We start from the raw sequence: 23,569 nt of genomic DNA, 5'->3' as shown, positions 1-23,569 counted from the left end.
CGATGGTGTGGAGATGTCCAAATTATGCATGGAGATTACAGTATCCATTGTGCAATTTAATTCAAATTAGTATATGACATTTGTTTTGGAATCTACGGATTTGCCTGTTCACGTTGGTTTCCAGACCAATACAACGATGCCTGGGCGCCGGGCCAAGTGAGCCTGACCGAGAGAGAGGGTTGGTCAACAGCTATGAGGGTCGAGGTAAACTGATATACCATTTATGTGTGCTATATGGTTAGCATGGAAGATGTATGTTTCACCCCTAGACAACAAACGATGCCAAAATTACTTCATGAAAATATATACATCCATTTGCGACCGTAACATTTGAGGCCTCGTCCGAATGGCGCATCGTCTCCAGAGTCTCCACCCTAGAAATCGAGCGTGTGAGCTACTCAGTGACATCATCACTGATTTGTGACCCATATTGTGACATCATGAATCCCAGAACATGTTGAGCCCATGGCACATTGTCTCCAGAGTCATTAAAATTGTCTAAGGCGGGCAGTGTTAGCGAATCGTGACATCATCAGCGATTTGTAACACAAACCGTGACATAATCAAATCCCACAACATGTTCCGCCCATGGCGCATCGTCTCTAGAGTCTCTTAGAATTGCTAGCATTATTAAAATGCCTCCAGAGTCTCCACCCTACATGTACATCGTCTCCAGTCTCTCCTCCCTATAATCAAGAGTTAAATTAGATTGTAGTTTGCAGGCTGCCAGGTTGGGTTGGGGTCACCATTGACACATATTTTAACAGGGCGAGCTGGCTCTCTTAACGGTTTGGTTTGGTGCCGGCCTTTAAAAAGCCTGACCCACGCAGACAACATAAACATTCTAAATTACCCCTATACTTCCTGTTGCAGTGTTTGCTAATACAATAACTGGCAGCAACACAGTTCTGTGAAAACTGTCTATATGTTGAAGTTTAGTCAAGTCACCTATATAAGCTGAAAGACTGAATGGATTGAAGAGGAAGGAAGTGGATTTCCTTGATTTCCTTTAAAAAGAGCGCAGGAGAGACAGAGGAGACGAATGGAAGATTTTACAATAAGCAAGTGAGTCAAGTGGAACGCAGTCAAATGCTGCTGTGAGCTCGTAATGGATTTTGATGAATGAAGCCAATGTGCTCAATCAAAGTGTGGAACGTAGCCTATTGGCTGCTTTTGACCATGTTTTAATGTGAAGTGAATCAACTATCAACTAACATGATGCTGATCATCATCTTAAATAATCTTAACAACAGTAAATTGCTGAAAGCCAAACTGCATAGATCACCTTTATTTTGTCACCATTCTCTCTCTCTCTATTGGAATTAATGGAGAAATGTCTCTCTGCTGCTTCTGACTTTTGTTCATCAAAAAAGAAAAGAAAAATACCGCTTGAATTTGAGGACGTTTTTCTCTCTGTGGTGATCTGACCTGGGACTGACGTTTGAATGCAAGTTAAATAAATAAATAAATAATGAGGCGGGCATTTATTTTTCAAAACGTGTAGCGACATCCGGCCAGTAAAAGGGAACTGTGTCTATATGGGACTTGGCTTTTAATTGAAGTTTTATGGTATTAACAGACTGACTGTTTATTTCTTCAATTTCATCATAACACATCTTGTTTCAGCCATCTTGTTTCAGAATAGGATTTGAATGAATAGATGTCACACATGAGCTTTCTATTTCAATAGAAACTGAATCAAACTAAATACACACTTACACTTCCTCAGGCCTGGTTTCAACCACCGCACTGCATCATGGTCCACACTGTGGGGGAGGGGGGTAAATAAAGTCAGACAGCATCATCTCTTTGATCATGAACAAATAACCTTCATAAACTTCCATAGGAGGGATTTTCCAGACGCTGTGATTCATATCCTCCATTCAACATCAAACAATATTCCTCAGCTTCAACTTTATGAATCAGAGTCAATGGGCCTGTTCGGATAGCTCTACTCAGCGTACTTTTGATACTCCAATTGAAGAGGTAGTGTGTTCACACTGTACACACTATATTACTTTTGTGTAGGCGAGAATGCAAGAATTTCTGAGTACAGACCGGGGGCTTACTCAATATACTCATCTCCCCCATAATGCATTGTGACTCTTCAGGTGGAGACTGAAGTCATTGCCCAACACGGTATATTTGTAAAACATTTCACACACTATTTCATAACTTCTGTCACTATTTGAGGTGGATAACCAGGTGTAAATTAATTTGACAGCGCCAGCATTATGAAAATCTGGGGGGGGGGGGCACCTTCTGTGTCGCAATTTTGTTAGGGCACAAGACCACATGCCAGGACACAAAGGCCATTGTTTTATTGACATCATGAAGAGTGATTTTTCTGAAACGTGTGTTAAAATTAGCCAATGACACATCCTTTGCATAAGGCAGGTTACATTAGCAGGCTGGTAGCAGGGCACTGCCAAGGTGGCCTTAGGGATCTCAGGGCATCATGGCCAGTGGGAGGGGCTTAATTCCCAACATGTCTCCGTTAGATAACTGCAACTGTAAATGTGTAATGTTAACAGTGATGAATAACACGGTATTACTGTGCATTTCTTCAAGGGACTAGACTGATCTGATGACACCGACCGAGCGGCGAGCACCATGGAGGCTAACGTTATGGAGACCCAACAGGCACAATGCTGTCATATATTACGTTTAAAGTGTTGTAACGTTATCTGCATGTGGCTTATTATTTGTTACTCGTATGCTCTTCTGAGACGTCTAAAGTTAAGTACATATAGCTGATGAGTTTAGTCATTAACCCGGGATCATTGCAATAACATATCAGCCAAAACGCTGCTACACAATACAATGATTTACTATTTAACATTAATGGCTGGTAAATTTGAAGGTAATCTGTCAGTGCAATGGTAGATTTTCACGCTTGACTAGAGGATATTGTTATTATTTGCTTGCTTTTGTCAGAATAAACAGAGATTGCCTCCAAAGAGATCCAATTGTGTTATTGTTGTTGTATAATGTGCTAAATCATGTGACGTTACGTCTGAATCATGTATCACATGCAGACGTGGAGCTCATTCTGTGTTGTCTGGTCAGAGGCACGGTTTGATTAAATGATAAGATGTTCATGTTGAGTGAACGCCAAACAGCTGACTCTGACCAGCCCTTGACCAGAAGATGTTAAAGGTAGGGATGCACCGATCCACATTTTTTCTGTTCTGATCAGATTCTGATATACTATGTCCAGCAGCTCTCCCTGTGGAAAACCCTGTGGAAACTGGCCTTATTTCTCCATGCTGGCCAGCAGCTCTCCCTGTGGAAACAAGTTGTCGGCTGCTAACATTGTGTTCAGCTTGACAGCTTGATTTTAATTTCTATTCATTTTTCTAATTTCTATTTTGCTCCACTCAGCTCAGCTCTGCCTGGTGCAACATAGTCCAGCTGGACCCATTCAGCTCAGCCCTGCCTGGTGCAGCTAGTCCAGCTGGACCAACTCAGCTCAGCTCTGTCTGGTGCCAGTTAGTCCAGCTGGACCCACTCAGCTCAGCTCTGCCTGGTGCAGCTAGTCCAGCTGGACCCACTCAGCTCAGCCCTGCCTGGTGCAGCTAGTCCAGCTGGATGGTGGTTTGACTCATTACATTTACATTACATTACGTCATTTGGCAGACGCTTTTATCCAAAGCAACTTACAATAACACATTTTTGTCAGCAATGGAGCAATCAACTATGCAACACAGTCTATGACAACTACAACATCTGAAGGAATAGTGGTAAAGTTAAGTTCATATTTTTTTTTTCCCACTTTTTTTTTTAGAGAGAGAAAGAAGTTAGTTCAAGAAGGGCCCAGATGGAGCATGAAAAGGTGTGTCTTTAGTCTTTTCCGAAAGACTAAAGACACACTCGAGTCATGTCACTCACACCTCCAGGCAGGGCTTGCTTGTTTATCCACATTTACCAGTGTGTTGGGAAATTTATACATTTTACAATTTACCCTTATTTAGACACATCTACCATTCTCAGCCTGTATAAAATTATAAAAAACCTACAAATGCTGCAAAAAATGTGTGTGACTCTCAGTCTTCTAGCAGATGGTCCCTCTCCATACCTGAGTCTCCACTGTCCAGCAGACAACAGCTTCACTGAGGCTCCTGGATGATTGTAGCTCAGGTCCAGCTCTCTCAGATGGGAGGGGTTGGAGCTGAGAGCTGAGGCCAGAGAAGCACAGCCAACCTCTGTGAGCAGACAGCCTGACAGCCTGCACACACGCATGTACATACATGTACGTACGTACACACACACACACACGCACACGCACACGCACACACACACACACACACACACACACACACACACACACACACACACACACACACACACACACACACACACACACACAGGAAAACACACATAGGTTAGGTTAGGTTAAGTTTATTTGATATGGACATCACAGAGCATTGGAGATGTAACATACATGTATGCCTGTCCACAGGCGACTCCTACACCAAAACACAACCCAAGAGGACATACCCAAAAAGAAGCAAAATCAAATATAAAAAAACCACAAGAGTAAAGCTATACATACAAATGTATTGACTAGAAAGTCACTATACAGAAAGTCATTAAAATACACCCCAGAGGACATACCCGAAAAGAAACAATCAAATATAAAACCACATGAGGAAAGCTATACATACAAATATTCAAGGATGTACTATACATACAATACAGTACACACAATGTACACTAGGGCTGGGCGATATGGCCTCTAAAGAATATTGCGATGTTTTTCGGCTATATCGCGATACATGATATATATCTCGATATTTTTGAAATCTCTCATAAATGCTCAATTTAACCCTTCAGGGTTCATACACATTTTGACCAATGGATTTCCATGACTTTTCCATAAGTTCTTAACCTGTATTTTATGCACACCTGGGGTAAAAAAGAAGAAGAAAGAAAGGGCAGGTGCTGTCGTCCTCGACAGCACCCTATCATTCCATTCCCACATCATCAACACCATCCGGTCCGCCTACTTCCACCTTCGCAACATCAACCGCCTCCGCCCTTCACTCACTCCCAACAGCGCCGCAATCCTGGTCCACTCCCTCGTCACCTCCCCCTTGGATTACTGCAACTCCCTTCTCTTTGGTCTCCCCCACAAACTCCTCCATAAGCTTCAACTGGTCCAGAATGCTGCTGCCCGTATAATCACCAGAACCCCTGTCATCAGTCACATCACCCCCATTCTACACCAACTCCACTGGCTCCCCATCAAACTACGCATAGACTATAAAATCCTCCTCCATACTTTCAAGGCCATCCACAACCTCGCCCCCCCATACCTGTCCGACCTCCTCCACCTCAACATTCCCACCCGGTCCCTCAGGTCTGCCTCCTCCATCAACCTCACTGTCCCCCCTGCCCGTCTGTCCACCATGGGGGCAAGAGCATTCAGCCACTCTGCCCCTCGCCTCTGGAACTCCCTCCCCCCGACATCAGGAACATCGACGCCATCAATTCATTCAAAACAAACCTCAAAACACACCTGTTTAGGCAGGCGTATGTCTGAGACACATTTCCCACTGGTTGCTCTGCTGCAAGCTCTGTGCTTTTTTTCTGTCATGTAATTTAACTGTTTTGATTGTATTTTTGTAACTGTTTTTACTTGTTGTACGGCGACCTTGAGTGCCGTGAAAGGCGCCTTATAAATTAAATGTATTATTATTATTATGTACCGTAGTGAGCAAAGATGGATGATTTAATATTCCATAGCTCTGACCTAAGCAAATCTGACATCACTATTGTGATATAATATGATTGTTTTAGTAAAGTGTATCACTCAAAAAATAATGGCTTTTATAGAACCGAAAGCCTAGCTGCTTAGTCTGCCGATAAAACATAAAAGGCAATTTAGACTCTTATTGGCATGACGGCAACATATAAGCTGTCTGAATTTTGCATTGGGCCAGTTCTATAGTGAGGCATGGAAAGCCTCACTATACGCCATCATATCTGTGTCGTCTCACTTTTGACTGAAAAATTATGCCTCTAGATTAAAGAAAAGACACTATGTGATGATGTTGACTTTTATGTAAATGTGCGCATTCGTTTTCCTTATAGATTACGTTTAGATTATAGACTACGTTAGCTTCACGTTACCTTGCATGTAACGTTAGCGTTAGTTGCTTTTGGAGACACAAACCCTGGACGTTTCATTTTGAGTAATGCATGAGGTTCTCTATGGTTTACGCCAGCTCTGGGAGTATGAAGTGCTTTAAATGCGGGGATTTTGGTCACAATAAGCTTGTGGAACGCTGCCTGCAACTAGAACTAGGTAGCCACAACCAGCTAGCTAACGTTAGCCCCCATCACAACAGCTAACGTTAACGCCAAACAAATCCGCTGCCTCCTCCCCACGTTTGGTTTAGCGTAACGCCAGCTCAGACTTCCCCCTAATCTCAGAAACCTTGCGGGACATGTATTGCAAATTGCAATAGTGGTTGTTTCGTTATAATTTGAAACAGTCAGCAGCCACACTGGAGGCGGCCATGTTTCGCCTTGGTTGCTGGGGACGGGTGTGTGAGGCGGTTTGACGCGTTTGACGTATCCATGTGATTCCCCCTCCCTTCCTCAGTGTGACAGAGCTCTCCCTTGAGAGGGAGAGCTGGCAAGAGGAAACGTGAAGCGAGTCATGCCGGCGGCTTAAGTTATAAACAATGCGTGACAATTATACTCGAATGTTCGCGATATAGTCATTTCTACATCTCACGTGGCACAAGCCGCGATACATTGAGTATATTCGAGATATCGCCCAGCCCTAATGTACACACAATACAGACATAATACACAGAGTACCACCAGAGGTCTACAAGGGTATTAAGTGTGAGAACACAGTTGTTTCTCTTTTAACCATGACTTAATACCCCTGTTAAAAACATTAAAATCGTGTTGTGTTTTCAGCTCAGTAGGTAGACTGTTCCATAGTTTTGCTCCTTTAACAGAGAAAAGTGATTGTCTTGCTGGTGTTAACTCATTCCCTGCCACAGTTTCAAATAGTAGAGCGGATAAGCTCCCAAAAATACAGGAATTGTGCACTTTGTGAAAGGAACATGAAATTTCTCACATAGTGAGTAAATACCATAAGGTTTATTGTCAGATGTGGAGGGAAGTCAGATTTGAGCTCAAATCCAAGATGGCTGCCATTCCCCCGGGTCTAATGTACAAATGTGCTTATAACACTTGTGCACTCCTTGTCTAAAAAGCATGACATTTCTCACGTAGTGAGTCAATACCATAAGGTTTATTGTCGGATGTGGAAGGAAGTCAGATTTGACCTCAAATACAAGATGGCCGTCATTCCTCCCTAGACTAATGTTCAAGTGTGCTCATTGATAAAACTTTCACAAATCTGAAAGTATTTCTTGGTGAGAGTGTAGGGTGCCCTTGGTAATCTAGTCCAGATTTGAAAGGCCTAAGTGTAATGGTCTTTGAACTAGACCTGGTTTTATGCGGTCTAGATGGGCAAAAACAATGAAATCTTCCATTTTCCATTTTCACAGATAGGATAAAAGTTTCCCAAATCTCAAAGTGTTTCTTGGTGAGGGTGTCGGCCGGGTCCCCTTGGTAATCTAGCCCAGATTTGAAAAGTCTAAGTGTAATGTATTTTGAGCTGGACCTGGTTTTATGTGGTCTAGATGGGGAAAAACGATGAAATCTCAGTGAAACCACCTATTATTTTGCTTTTCACAAATGATAAAAGTTTCATAAATCAGATAGTGAGTGAATACCATAAGGTTTATTTTCAGATGTGGGGGGAAGTCAGATTTGACCTTAAATCCAAGATGGCCGCCATTTCCTCGGATCTAATGTACAAATTTGCTTATAACAATAATTGTGCAATTTTAATTGTGCACTTTTTCAAGTGCACAAGTGCTAGTAACATAATTACTTAAACCCATTCAACCTCTTAATAAACAATATAGGTAATTAGTTTCTTTAACTCATTGAGTGCCAGCCACTTTTGGAGAACGGACGCTCCCAGTGCCAGAGTTTCAGAGCGTTTTCAGTGATTTCTCGAGGCCCACAGAATATTGTGTGATATTACTATGTAAACACTGAACACGCACAAAGAACGATGAGACTCTATTCTATCATCTGCAAAAAAAAGTTTATTGATCCCATTTTCCGTTCTTTAGTTATGAGCCGGAGAAGATAGCTTGATTCATCCAAAAACAGCAATTTTTTTCTAGAAGCTGAGATAATTGGCCTTTTGTGAAATTAAACATTTCAAGCACATCACTGACTCTGAAGCTAATCTTTTCTAATGTAGTCACACCTCAAAAATAATTTCCTTCAATAAAACAGTAAAGGCCAGGGAATTTTGTTTGGCAGAATAATATTTTTAGCTACAACCAGCAGCGCTGGCCCCTGCGTGCGCTGCTGGTTGCAGCTTCTTGCTGGTCTTGATTTGCTGCTGGTGGGCATCGGATATTCTGGCTTGCGTTTGTCAATCCTGTCCTGCTGCCTGGGTCTGTCTGGGTGTTGCGTGCTGCTCTGCGTGCTCTAAGTCGAGTATTCTGTCAGTAAAAACGTGTTTTAAATTAAATTTGACAGATCTTCTATTCAACTTTTATTCAGGAGGAAAATTAAACTTAGAGAAATAGTGATTTTGCATAGTTATGAAAGTCAACACTGCCTGATATGAACATTTGTATTGTAACATTTTCAGCGTCATCACTCAGCACTAATAGTTTATCATTTATTTATTTTGAATCTAACCCTCTAAAAACAGATCATAGCTCTCAGTGGAAACTCTTTGATTAAAACCAGCTACATGTTGGATGTTCTCATTAATAAACTGCTTTGAAATCACTTATAATACAAAAAAAACCTGTCTCCAATATTTGCGTTTTCATTTCAGTTCTGCACTCAATTTAACATATTGTGACCTTTGCTTCAGGTTTCACCAACAGAGGCAGTGTGCAGAGAAATAATGAAATATTCTCTCAGCAGAGAGAGAGTAGAGCTGAAAGATGGTTTCTCAGCTGGTTTCAAAAATCACTTCAGCGGGAAAATGAGGGTTCACATATTTTCTTTGACATTCATGTGCAGAGCAGATTTTTTTTCTGTCCCCCCCTTCCCCCCATTTTTCTCCCCAATTGTACTTGGCCAATTCCCCCTGCTGCTCTAGTGGCTGCCCCGGTCACTGCTCGACCCTCTTCCAATCTGGGGAGAGCCAAGGCTAGCGCCATGCTTCCTCTGACACACATGCACATTTACCAGCCACTTCTTTCACCTGACAAGGGAGTTTCACCGGCAGGACGTAGCATGTGGGAGGGTCACGTTATTCCCACCAGTTTCCTTCCCTCCGAACAAGCGTCCCGACCGACCAGAGGAGGTGCGAGTGCAGCGACCAGGATACATACCCCCAATCCAGCTTCCCACCCTCAGGCACAGCCAATCGTGCCTGTATGGACGCCCGACCAAGCCGGAGGTAACACGTGGATGCACTCTCGTGGATGACTCTCGTGTTGGCAGGGAATCTACCGCTACACTACCCGGATGCCCATGTAGAACATAATTTAAATGGTCTGTTGAACACTAACAATGATCCTGACCTGAGAGTCTCCAGTTTACAGTGTGGACTCCGAAGTCCAGCTGAGAGCAGCATCAGTCCGGTATCCTGGAAGTCATTGTTGCTCAGGTCCAGCTCTCTCAGACTAGAGGCATGTGAGCTGAGAACTGAGGCCAGAGCTTCACAGCTTCTCTCTGACAGCTGACAGACACTCAGCCTGAAGGACAAGAAGACATGTTATTCTCTTATATTGTGTCATTATTGTATTATTTGTACTGACAAGACTTTATTGATGAGGCTAACTGACCCTTATATTTAATGTCATTATTGTATTATTTGTACTGACAAGACTTTATTGATGAGGCTAACTGACCATTAGTGTCATTATTGTATTATTTCTACTGACAGACTTTATTGGTGAGGCCTGGTCTAAAGCAGGTCCAGTGTGTTTGCATGGTGCTGTATACTAAGCAGACTGGAGCACTAACACTGACAGGGAAACTGGTTTGATTCCCACTGGGTCACACATGCTAACCATGTATTCACACATGGTGCTGTAAGCTGATTGGATAAATAAATGCTCCAAATTGCACATGCTTTGTTACGCTGCACATTGAGCTATAAAAACAAAACAAAAAAAGTGGATATAAATTATGAAACACTTTAAAAGCAAATGGATTTAAATCATATAAAATACAAACATGAGAAACAAGATGAAGAAGTCAGGAGAGACAAAACATGTGACACAAAATGAGACAAAAGCAAGTCAATCAAAGTTTCTTTTCCAAGGAGTTTTAAAGATGATAGTGAATCTGGAGCCTAAGTACCTCAGAAAGGCTTTCCACAGTCTGGAAGCCTGAGGACTAAAGTGAAACCACCTTCAGTATTGAGTCTGGAGGAAAGTCACGACCTAGAAATCTCAGCTCACAGGGAACTAAGAGCTCCACAGTGAAATTCAGGACCAAAAGTAGCCTGCTTTAAATGTGTTCAGCAGCATTTTAATGAATGAATTTTCTATCTAACTGGGAACCAGACAACATTACGTTAAAACTGGGGAGATGAAGAGGTCACCTTCCTACTGGTTAAAATCCAGCTGCTCTATTCTGAAGCAGCTGGAGAGGAACAGAGAGAGGTGCAGTAACAATGACAAGATATCAGAGTATGGATGATCTTCTCTCAGTCACTGAGCTTCACTGCTGTGTATATGAAGCTGGATCAATAAAAGCCAAATCCTTATGTAAAACCTGCAGGGCGACCTTTGCAGATTCAGGAATCCTGTTTTGAGAGACGAGAAATGTGTTGAATCAACTGAGAACGACTGCAAAGTGCAAACTGATTTTACCTGAGAGTTTCCAGTCTGCAGTCTGGACTTCCCAGTCCAGCACAGAACAGATTCAGACCTGAGTCATGCAAGTCATTGCAACTCAAGTCCAGCTCTCTCAGATGGGAGGGTTTGGACTTCAGAGCTGAGGCCAGGTCTTCACAGTCAGTCGCTGATAAGCTGCAGCCACTCAATCTGAAGAAAGAATAAAGCAAATATTACATGAAATATTGCTGAGGGCTTACTGGCTTACTAGAATGTAGTCTTTCCATCTGAAACCAGACAGCCTGTCTATCTCTGTCTCAGGATTTCTCCATTTCCCCTCAACACATTCTATAACCAACCAGATGAATACATCTGCAGTTTGTGCCTTGACGTTTGTGACCTTAGGTCCAGAATGCACTTCTTATTGGGACAATATTTTCATATGGCAATTTTCTCTGGAAATAATTGTAATAAAAAGTTGAATTTGAGTTGGGTGGGAAACTTACCCCTAACTGCACCGTAACTTAATGGGAACTTGACCTTAATTTAACGTGAACTCTCTAATTGTCTCTACTGGAGCAACAGATGAGAGTGAATCACAGAATTTGGGGTTTTATCAATTCCAGAAAGCTATGAGGGATCAACCGAGCAGCATTTTGGTAAACAAACCATGTCACTGGGTGGCAACAGCAATGGAACCCTATGGAGCGTGAGCTTTGAGAGGCTTGAGTGTCTGACTCTGTTTACATTTTAAAAACTGCGACAGTTCACACAACTTTAACACGATATGCATATATTATACATCAAATTCTTGAGCTAATTCTGCTCTCACTCAGAATGTATGAAAATATAAGTGATGGTGATGTATAGTTTTTGAGATATTAACGTTTGTTTGGCTCAACTCATACGAATAACTGCCGCAGGGTTCCGCATTTCTGGGTAGCAAGTGACGTCACGCTGATTCGTCTTATACAAGCCAAGGTTCTACCAGAGTTCACATCACACCCCTTTAAGTCTGGAAACACCTACATTGAGCAACACCTCTGGTGTCCCAAGTGCATTTTACATCAGAATATGTATTCGAATTGGAGTTATGATAGAACAATTCATTTTACCACAAAGGAATTTACTCAGGAAGATAAAATGTTGCACTGTCTGATAGGGATGGTACCAAGCACCGATATTATTTGGTACCGGTTCCTGATTGGTCGGTACCAGGAATTAATAAGGTCCTGGACGTTTGGTGCTGCTATTGTTTTTTTGTTTTTTTTTACCATTCCCTAACAATGATGAAGCGGCACCAGGCTTTTAATGTTGCGTGTTTACACTCCTGTGCTGTGACTACATTTGCGGCAGGTTTAAAAGATCAGTAGTATATTTGGAAGTAAACTAGTTTTATGATGGGAGGCTTGTTGGTGGTCATGATTAACGGTCCGCATCAACAGGGCTGAATCATTGACAGTGGTGGTGTAGTCAGGAATGTCATACCGAATCGACCTGGATAGCTAGGCTTATATAGTGAGGTAATATGCAGTTGTGCGGTGGTAGCATGGAGGGGGGTGTTTCCAGGACGCTGGATTACACCGTTAAGCCTTCTTGAGGTGTCGTGGGCCTAACTTAACGAAACGTCGGTGAAGGAAGGTGCCCACTTGAAAACCCCAATGACATGCTTCATACTGCTGTTGGCTAGGGTAGGTAACTGGTGATTTGTGTCTTGTTTATTAGTTTGTTAGCCTGTTAGCTTGTTTTATTCTGGATTGGGCTTCTAAATGTGTTTTTCCTCGGATTTTGGCACAAGGGATAGTAACATCTTGTCCTGTGTATTAATTAATAATTATGATGGGAGGCATTGCGTTGCTGATTCACACAACAATATAAATACAATAATCTGATAAAGCGAACGACTGCCCTGTGATGATTCTGAGACAGAGATAAATCTCTGCCTCGCGTTGCACAAATCTCACAGTGCTTTGCTGAACCTGACCTATTTTCTGACAGTCACAGAATATTATGTGGACTTTGCCAACTCTGAATACAGAACAGGAACGTACAGCGGTGGCCGACGGTGTTCACTTTGTAACATGTAAGCTTGCAGTAAATTAGTTACATCCAGAGCCATCTGTTCAGATAAAGTTGGTCCACAAACTCCACGTAACGTAACTGACTATCTTGCTGGTTTGTTTCATAATCCTTTGAAAACGGGTGTGATTTATCCAGACTTAACGAAGAAAACGTTTTGTAAATGAAAATATGCCCCAGTAAAGAGATGTATTGCAGGCAACTTTGTTAGTGTCGAGTTTCCAGTCAGTGACGTGCACAATGCATTCTGGGTGTTGTAGCATGATTCCCCCTTAAGAGTGACATGGGGAAAACTACAGCCGTTTTCTCTGGTCAAATGGCTCCAATTTAAAAACAAGGCTAGGTCGAAACATAGCATATGGCCGGCGTGAGAAAGTGTTGATGAGCCTGTTGTCAGCCAAAGTGGCTGGCCGATTTGAAATTGTACCAGCCGTGCACATTTGTTTACCAGGTAGGCATGTTTTGTAATCCCACTTTTGTGCGAACAAATCGCTTGTGAAACAATGCAGTGTCAATAAAGGCAGGCATGGGACAAAAGTAGGTGCGGTCTTTGATTGGCAGGTAAATGTCAGTTGGGATCTTGTGGATACAGAGCAAATGGAATAACAGCAATCTGTTCAGATTTGAGGATTTTAGAGCGGTCTAATGACGGACAGGTCTGTGAGATGCACATTCACTGCATGGTGACGCACTATGTCCCTTCCTCTGTGTGTGTGTGTGTGTGTGTGTGTGTGTGTGTGTGTGTGCTCGCTGAGCCTGCCCTGTCACTATATACAGAGCCTACCCTGTTGGATAGGATTTGGTGACAGTAAATCCCGCAATTACGCAGGTGAGCTTCAAGTTCAGCGCCCTCAGCGGCTTTCATACTCCCCCCGAATCGCACGCTATTAACTTGTATATTGATGCAACCCTCGTTAACAGTGTGTCAGAATACATTCGGCAATAAGACAGCATTCTCTGCGTTATTATGGAACACATATGTACGAGCGGCCAATAACAATATAACGAGAAATCTGGGCCAAGATATGGACCAAAAATATTATCTCTGTATTTCTTTTTCTCCTTTTGACGCCATTGACTGTATATGCACGCACGCACGCAGACACACACACTTAACACGTTCACTGCCAATGACGTGTTGATACGTCAAAAAAAATCCAACGGTTGACTGCCAATGACGTGTTGATACGTCAAAAAAAAAAAAAAAAAAATTGACGGTGGGACGTTGATCCAACCCTTTTACATCTCTTATATAAATATTGGAGCCACCGAACGTGTACAACCCATTCCACCGACCCAGTAAGTGGCGACAGTGCTCTCCAGACTAGAAAAAGCAGAGCCAAAACTGCAGGGGAACGCGCGATGAAACCATTCTCATACTGTAAAATGGATTGGCGAAAACGCTTTCGCGCTGATTGCTGGCGGTGGGGGATTGCAAATTTGCATAATAGATTATGGGTGCAACACACTTTGAAACACGCAGCATAAATAAGACCAGAATCGCAAAATAAACCCCGTTTCTTGGGGTTTCTCAACCGAAACCCCAAGAAACGAGCGAGCCCATCCTCGCCCAGCGGCCGCCAGCAGACAGGAGCAGCAGCAGCAGCAGCAGCAGAAACGAACTTGTGACACGCCCGCTGCAGCCAAGAAGAACACACACGGAGGGAGGAGTTTGAAGTAGAGGGGGGTTTCCTGCTGTTATGGAGGAAATTACTGTTCAAAACTATTGTTTAGATGTCTGACGTCTTACTGATGCCAAAAATGAATGGTTAAAGTGACTGTTCTATCGAATTTCACAAAAAGCTATTTATCTCAGCTTAAATTTTCAGACGCTGAAACCATGCTGTATTCAAGTGCTAATGCCTACATAACTACTAACTCTACAAACTAACTCTTTTAGACAGAGAAAGCACACATTCTATTAGTTCTTTTGAGATATTTTGTGTTCACAAAATCTTAGCAGAAAAGAATCCTCGGGTCTTGAAAGATGAGCCAGAATCCTAAAAAAAAACCTCTGGCAGAAGCTACCTACAGTAAAAAAAAACGGCTGGCAGTGAATGTGTTAACATAGCAGGCTGGCATCTTCGAACGAGTGAAAGAATGATAAACATTGCCTTAACCTTACCACAGCTCAGACTTCCTTTTCCTTACAGCATTGGTTATCGCTGCCTGCTTGGTAACTGACGAGAGACGTGCTGCTCGGTGTAACGAGCTGCGGTTTTGTTTGCCTTTGCCTCGTTATATGCGTCTCGTAAATGTTGTCGCCTCTCTCATGTTCAACAACGTTTTGCCACAACACAACCTGCATTTTGCTCGGCCCGGGCTTGGTCTTAGTTTCACAGCGGTCTGCTAAAAGCAGAAATGAACACATCGAGGTGATCGTTTGACAGCAGAGTTTCAGTTTCTCAGCGGAGTAGTTTCACAGCAGAGTAGGCGTGTCAACAACAACTCTGGTTCCCAAATCTGCCACTAAATCTGCCACTAAATCTGCCACTAAATCTGCCACTAAATCTGCCTGGACAAAGCAAGATACAGGGCCATCTCTGCCGGCCAAAAATGTTTGCATTTTCTACTACATAGGTGGCCGGTGCCACAATATATATATGCTGACAAGCCGCAATGCCGATGCCCCCCTATTGTGCCCACAGGTTATGAGATGCACCAATGTTAACCTAACCATAACCCTTTGCAGTTGTCGGCATAGTGAGCGGACCCAGGTGGCCTAGGTTTAATAAATCATCATATTCACAGAGGTGAAATAGGCTTTCTCAGGAATTTAACTTGTAAGTAATAAAATAACTGTTGAATCTTTATGCATCTCTTCATGTCATGTCTTTATTTTTTGCACCAAATTATGGAGAGGAGTATCTCTAAGAGTATCGATAAGTATCGGTATCGACAAGCAGTAGCCTACCGATATCGATAAAATCAATAGGTATCGATAGGTATCGATGAAAGGTATCGATAAATCCAAACGATACCCATGCCTACCTTCTGATTTCAGATGGAAAGACACAATAGAGACAGAGCAAATTACAATATTCATATCAGCACATTATCAAATAGGTCTGACCTGAGAGTCTCTAATCTGCAGTTTGGACTCTCCAGTCCGGTAGAGAGCAGCTCCACACTTGAGTGAAGCAGGAAGCTGTCACTCAGGTCCAGCTCTGTCAGATGGGAGGGGTCGGACTTCAGAGATGAGGCCAGAACTTCACAGTGAGCGTCTGTCAACTCGCAGAACCTCAATCTGAATAAATAATAAAGAAGGAGTTGGACTTCAGAGCTGAGACCAGGACTTCAGAGCTCAGGTATCTCAGAGTTCACAGCCACAAAATCTGTTAACAGATTTAATGTAAAATGAGAGATTATCAAAGCAGAACTGAGATAGCATACCAATCATAACATATACAGCATACTAACTATGTCTACTACGACTAATAGTATTACTACCAGTACCACCACCACCAATAATAATGATAATAATAGTAAAAATAATTAACAACAACAACAATAATGATGATGATAATGATGAGGACAATAATAATGATAATGTTTGTTGTTGTTGTTACTAGTGCAATACCCGTGCCCGTTCCCTCCCTCCCTTTCTCCCCATTCACCCACCCCCCCATGGGTACATCTACCCATTCCCCTTCCCCCATTCATACATCATGCTCTCCCACTCTTCTCCGCCCCCCGATTGGTGCAGTACCCATTACGCAGTGCCTGTTCCCCTCCCCCTTGACATCACTGATGTCACAATGAAAATGTAAAATATCGCTGTAGCTCCCACCGTGGGCACATTTCTTTAATTTTTTTCTCGCACTGCACTCGGTCAGGTCCCCCTAAGTGCACTCCCCAAGTTTGAAGTCGATCCGACAACGGTTCTAGAGATACACAAAGGACAGACATACAGACACTGCACTCCTGCTCTTCACCGCCCCCCACACCCCCCGCCCCCCCCCCCCCCCTTTGACATCACTGATGATGTCACAATGACCTAAAGTGGCCTGCAAAGGCCTGAAAACGTAAAATATCGCTATAGCTTCCCCCATGGGCACATCTCTTTAATTTTCAGGTCAGGTCAGTCAGGTCCCCCTATGCACTCCCCAGCCAGGTTTCAAGTCGATCAGATCAACGGTTCTCGAGATACGCAAAGGACAGACAGACAGACACTACTGGAATTATAGATAGATAGATCATTATTATTTATACAGTATCATATTATTTGAATTTTTCCAAAAGGGGTTAATGTATCAGTAAAAACCACACATAAAATAATTCATAAATGCAAATTCATGGAAGCCTTTCTGTAAAAAGTGATTAAAAGTGGAAAGAAAAATGACAGAGATTTTCAGCCTGAGCTCCACAGGCAGTTCAACTTTTGATTTAAAAAAAACAGCCTGGCACACACCACAGATTTGGTCGGGTTTTAAGTTTTGAGCCTAAAACACAAAATTCATAAATATCTCTGACATGAGCTGAAGGCAGAATAATACAAGGGCAGTGGTGTAGTCTACGTGCAACGCAGGTAGACGCAATCTACACACTGCGAAATTACTCAGATTTGCGTTGGCGCACTGGGAAATGCGCTATGATATGTATCGTTTTCAATTTCCATTCATAAAATTCACCCTGTTACCCTACGTCCACACACAGCACCCAAGCATTGCCTTTACCCACGCTTTTAAAGGCGTCCTTTTTAGTCAATGAGGCTGTGTACACAGGGCGCCTCAACGTGAACCTTCTGTGTACCCACGCCTCGCCTGAGCTGCGCCGATTTTTACATGAGTTCTATTTTCAAGCCGACAAGGCGCGTGAAGGCAGACTTTTTCTGTCAAGCCAGGAAAGAAAAACGCGACAATATCCGTGGGAAATGGCAAAGTCAACTGAATTTCAAAATAAAATGGTGTTACAGCGTTGAGCAGAGAGAGAGAGAGAGAGAGAGAGAGATTGACGGGTGGCTATCACGTGGGGCTTTCTCCCCGTCGGCAAACAAATCTTCAGGAGCAGAGGTGGGCAGTATTTGAAATACGTATTTCAACTACTTTTTTGTATTTTGTAATTTGTATTTGGCTGGGCAGAGAAAAATGAGATGTAATTTGTATCAAGATACTTTCAGATCTTGTATTTTAAATTTATTAAATCCCTACATCAGAGGTTAGCAGGATGGACAGTCTAGCTAACAGCTACATCCGAAAGTGGTTGGGCTTGCCCCGCTGCTTCTCGGACACAGGTCTTTTTGGCCGGAACATGCTAGAGCTCCCCTTCAAACCCATCAGCCTAGGGTACAAGCAAGAGAAGGCACGCCTTGTACTGGAGCTGAAGGAGTCATCTGACCCACTCATAAGGAGTGCAAAAGTCCCCATCCGCACAGGCCGCAAGTGGAAGGCGCAAACCGAAGTAGATCATGCCATCTCTAATCTGCAACATCGGGAGGTGATGGGGTCAGTCCAGACCGGTCGCGCTGGCCTAGGCTGGGGAGCACCACAGCAGTTCTGGTCTAAAGCCACCAAGAAGCAGCAAAAGACCATGGTGGTGGACGAGGTCACCAGGCTGGAGCAGGAGCGTTTCCACGTAAAGGCGATATCCCAGGCCAGCCAAGGAGCCTGGACGCGATGGGACGCAACTGTCAACAGGCGCATCACATGGGCAGACATCTGGAGGACGCCACAATCCAGGCTCAGCTTCCTGTTAAGGGCGGCTTATGACACCCTCCCATGCCCATGGAATCTCACTCTGTGGTTTGGAGATGAGAAAAGCTGCCCCCTGTGTGATCACATCAAGGCAAGCCTCCAGCACATTCTATCGGGGTGCAAAGTGGCGCTGACCCAGGGACGCTTCAGGTGGCGCCATGACCAAGTCTTAACCAAACTGGCAGAGGTCCTCGAAAGCTGTAGGATAGCGGCAAACCACACACCAGCAACAGCAAACCCTGCCTTCTTTGTAAAACCTGGCAGCGCCCTCCAACCTCCTGCTCAGAAGAGGAACACCTTGCTCACGCCCGACAAAGAGTGGCAGATGGTGGCAGACCTCAAAAAACAGCTTGTCTTCCCAAGAGAGATCATAACAACGACTCTCCGGCCAGACATCGTCATGTGGTCGACAGCTGAGAAAAGGGTCCTCTTAACTCATTGAATGCCATGGACGTCCTTCGACGTCCAATTAAATAGTGACGTAGAATGCCACGGACGTCCTTCGACGTCCAATGCGTTTTTTGACGGTGGGACGTCGATCAAAGCCTTCCGCAGCTCCTGTACAACTATAGTAGCTATTGGAGGTGTATAACCTATTTTACGGACTCATTAGGTGGCGACAGTGCTTGCTCGGTGCAGTCCAGATTAGAGACAGGTCCGAGAAACAGCCTAAAAGCCGTGGATCAAAGACAAACCGATGCATGCTCCCAGAGCCATTTGCTCTGTCGCGGGAGCTGACATTGGCTCCGAACAGGAGTCAATCCGCGCTCACAACTGAGCCCCTCTGTCCCTGTCTGTCTGTCTGTCTGTATAGTTTCTCCACCCGATTAGCAGCCAGGAAAGCAGCCCCTGACGCCAAACCATTCAGCAATCCGGGTTGGCTCTTCCCTGCTGTGGCGCTGAGAGCCGACAGCAGCACACAAACGCAGCACTCCGAAAATATAATGGTTGCGTGAGGCTGTGTGCAGTGTGGGGAGGAGTTTACGGGGGGAGGGGGGGAGGGGGGTGGTGCACGCAGGGCATCACACAACAACTACGTCACTACATCAGAAAATATTATCTTCAGACTCAGTGAATGTGCTTGAAATGCTGCATTTCACAAAAGGCGGATTATCTCAGCTAATAATTTGAAAAGCCTGAAAACGCTGAAAACAACCTATCTTCTCCGGCTCATAACTAAAGAACGGAAAATGGTATCAATAAACTTTTTTTTGCTGATGATACAATAGAGCCAGCTCGTTCTTGTGCGTGTTCGGTGTTTACATAGTAATATCACACAATATTCTGTGGGCCTCGAGAAATCACTGAAAACGCTCTGAAAACTCTGGCACTGGGAGCATCCGTTCTCCAAAAGTGGCTGGCACTCAATGAGTTAATTGAGCTTACCATCCCCTGGGAGGAGGGCATGACTGCAGCCCACGAAAGGAAACGTCTCAAGTACACCGAGCTGGCAGCGGAGTGCCTAGAGGCTGGCTGGAAAGCCAGGGTTTTCCCTGTGGAGGTAGGGTGCCGAGGTTTCGTCAGCAAAACAACAGTCAAGCTGCTCCATGGTGCCGGAATGACGGGGGCAAAACTGAGGAAAGCTGTGAAGGAGCTAGGAGAGGAGGCAGAGAAGGCGAGCTACTGGCTATGGCTCCGGAGGAAGGATAACGGTTGGGGGCTAACACCCCAGTAAAGGCAGCTGCAGGGGGTGGCGGGGAGACGTCCCCTATACATGATGCCACTGCCCCCCCCGCCGGGAGATGTACTGGCATAGGGGGGGGGGGAGACGTCCCCTATACATGCCACTGCCCCCCCGCCGGGAGATGTACTGGCATAGGGGGGGGGGGGGGGGGGAGACGTCCCCTATACATGCCACTGCCCCCCCGCCGGGAGATGTACTGGCATAGGGGGCGAAACATCAGTGAACGGCCTCCAGCTGACGACCCTGCAGCTGTCCTAATGGCACCGGCGGAGGTGCGACAGGCAGAAATGCCGAAGCAGGAAACAACACCTCACCTGTACAACAATCTGTATTTCAAATACATAAAATACATTTTTCTTTTTATTCTCAAATTGACACATGTAAACATTGACACAGGTTTAAACTAAAGATGGAGAAATTAGTTGTACTAAAAACAACTAAGTGAACTAAACTGAAACCTGATATGAATAAACAGAGAAATTACTTGTACTAAAAGACAACTAACTGGACTGAACTGAAACCTGATTTGAATAGGAGAAATTAGTTGTACTAAAAACAACTAAGTGAACTAAACTGAACTGAAACCTGATATGAAAAGATGGAGAAATAAGGTGTATTGAAAAACAACTAACTGAACTGAAACCTGATGTGAAAAGATGGAGAAATTAGTTGTACTAAAAACAACTAAGTGAACTCAACTGAAACCTGATATGAATAGATGGAGAAATAAGTTGAAAAAACAACTAACTGAACTAAACTGAAATCTGATATGATTCAGAATAGATAGAGAAATAAGTTGTACTGAAAAACAACTAACTGAACTAAACTGAAAGCTGATATGATTCAAATAGATTGAGAAAGAAGTTGTATTGAAAAACTAACTAACTGAACTAAACTGAAACCTGATGTGAATAGCTGAAGAAATAAGTTGTACTGGGAAAAAAACAACTAACTGAACTATCCTAAAACCTGATATGAATAGATTGAGAAATAAGTTGTACTGAAAAAAAACCTAACTGAACTAAACTGAAACCTGATTTGAATAGGAGAAATTAGTTGTACTGAAAAACAACTAACTGTCATAAACCTGATTTGAATAGATGGAGAAATTAGTTATACTGAAAAACTATAACTGAACACCAAAGTACCCTAATAAAAATCAAAAATGTCTTTCTGTTGCTACAAGGATGTCTGAGCTTCACTGTGCATAATGATGGCTGTGCAGATTTTGACACTAGAATGGTGTTACCACTGCTGATAGTGGAAAGTTGTATTCAGTGAGTGATTCTTCTTAAGTAATTATGTTCTAGATAGCCAGGTTGTTTTGGATTTTGTTTATGAAGCAGAAGGAGGGGTAGTCATTTTAAGGATGTAAGGATTTGAACAAGAGTCCAATTTCATGGAAGGCCTTTTTTGTTTGAGATGCAGTTTCTCATCGTTCCTCTCACCGATTCACAATTTCACAACCTTAGACAGGATGTGCATCAGGGCATTCAATTCCTGAAATGTAACCTTTTCTAGTTGTATAAATATGTTTGCACGTTAAATAAATACTGTGACGACAAGTTACTGACATGGTGGTGAATGTGAAGTTGTTTAAAGGGGACCTACTATGCCTTTTACCTATTTCAGTTATTTATATATTGTGTTATGATGTCAGATATCTATGGCTAAACATAGTCAAAGTTCCAAAACTTGAGGTTAACATGCAGAAATGCTGCCTTTAAGTCAAAAGCCCTCACAGAAGGTGATTAACAGCTGAGCTGAAGGAGAAATTAGTTATACTGAAAAACAACTAAAACTAAAATGAAAGAACTGCAGTGTGTTAGGGAGTACACATACTGTTACAGAGGACTAAAGAGAGGATTTACTGTCTCTAAGGAAACCAGAAAATTTCACTTTTGAATAGCTGAAATCAGAGAATTAGGACATTTTCCTTAAAGAAATGTCTCTAAATGATTAATAGATCATCAAAATAGGCAATTAATTTAATATTTGGCAATTCATCTATGAATTGACTAATCGTTGCAGCTCTTCATAAGTTTTTATAAAATGTATTTTCATGTATTTTCAAAATACAAAATACGTATTTGTATCTCAAATACATTTTCAGACAGGTATTTTGTATTTGTATTGTGATACATTTTTTGAGCAAGTATTTGTAATTTGTATCAAAATACTTTATGATGTATTTTCGCCCATCTCTGTTCAGGAGACAGAATAGCGACCGAAGAAGCAAGATGAAGCTGATGGCTGAAGCTATTCTGTAAATTTGGGGAGGAACAACAACAAGAAATGGGTCGAATCTCCGCCCACTTCCGGCCGAAACCACGCCGGCCAGAGTCACAGTATACCCTCTGAAAAAAGGTAGACTACACCACTGTACAAGGGGGATCTTTCATAGAAATTACACAAATAAAGAGTTGATAGACGAAAGAATGAAACGCACAACCTATCTGTTAGATTACTAATTGGAATATGAAACTGAACCTGGAACAGTAATTACTTTACTCTGTTAGAGGAAAAAGTAATGTAATTACTGTGTGCCAGTGGTGGCTGGTGAGCTTGGAAACAGGGGAGGAAGCTAGTGCGGCGACCAAAGGTCGCCGCCGGAAAACATTTGGGCGTTTTTTTTCTTCTCGTGTGCGCGCCATACCTGTATACAGTGTGGCATAATTGTGCTTTAAGTAAAACAGTTGTCTAATGGTAAAGTAAAGGCGAAATGAATTATGCAAAGGACAAATAATATGAAAACGAATAAGCAAGAATATGAAAATGGATTAAAAAATGCACATTTTAAATTGCATTTTGCAAATCAGCATCAGTCTTTCATTTGTCAATTTAATTAATTTAATTTAAATGGCTCATTTATAAGCATTTTTATTAATAAGGTTTATAAATAGTTTTATCAAACAGCTCATTTAACACGTTCACTGCCAATGACGTGTTAACACGTCAAAAAAAATCCCAATGACGTGTTAACACGTCAAAAAAATCATTTTTTTTTTTTTGACGGTGGGACGTTGATCTAACCCTTTTACGTCTCCTATACCAATATTGGAGGTATTGAATGTGTCTAATCTATTTTACCGACCCACTAAGTGGCGACAGTGTCTCCAGACGAGAGAAAGCAAAGAAAAAACAGCCGCGGGGAGGAAGCCATTCTCAAGGAAATGGCTTGGCGAAAATGCTTTCGATTTCGGCTGGGAGCTGGCGGTGGGCAGCAGCAGCAGCAGAGCGGAGTACGCCTCAAGATT

The 23,569-nt window shown here is 43.0% G+C and overlaps 1 protein-coding gene across 1 annotated transcript in view; it reads right to left on the bottom strand.

The window, feature by feature from the left end:
• LOC310791588 (stonustoxin subunit beta-like) overlaps positions 1-18,187 on the bottom strand; it is a gene marked incomplete at both ends in the record, with an annotated part of 23,009 nt that extends 4,822 nt beyond the window's left edge. The window contains 4 exons of the mRNA XM_083653255.1: positions 1,720-1,766; positions 9,594-9,695; positions 16,009-16,182; positions 18,126-18,187. Of these exons, the coding sequence (XP_083509381.1) occupies positions 1,720-1,766; positions 9,594-9,695; positions 16,009-16,182; positions 18,126-18,187 (385 nt within the window). The remainder of the gene's footprint in view (positions 1-1,719; positions 1,767-9,593; positions 9,696-16,008; positions 16,183-18,125) is intronic.
• Positions 18,188-23,569: the final 5,382 nt, after the last annotated feature.

The sequence above is a fragment of the Poromitra crassiceps genome (assembly GCF_964638095.1).
Source record: "Poromitra crassiceps genome assembly, chromosome: 16".
NCBI lineage: Eukaryota > Metazoa > Chordata > Actinopteri > Beryciformes > Melamphaidae > Poromitra > Poromitra crassiceps.
Note: the sequence above shows the minus strand (reverse complement) of the source record. Positions and strands in the feature narration are given on the sequence as shown.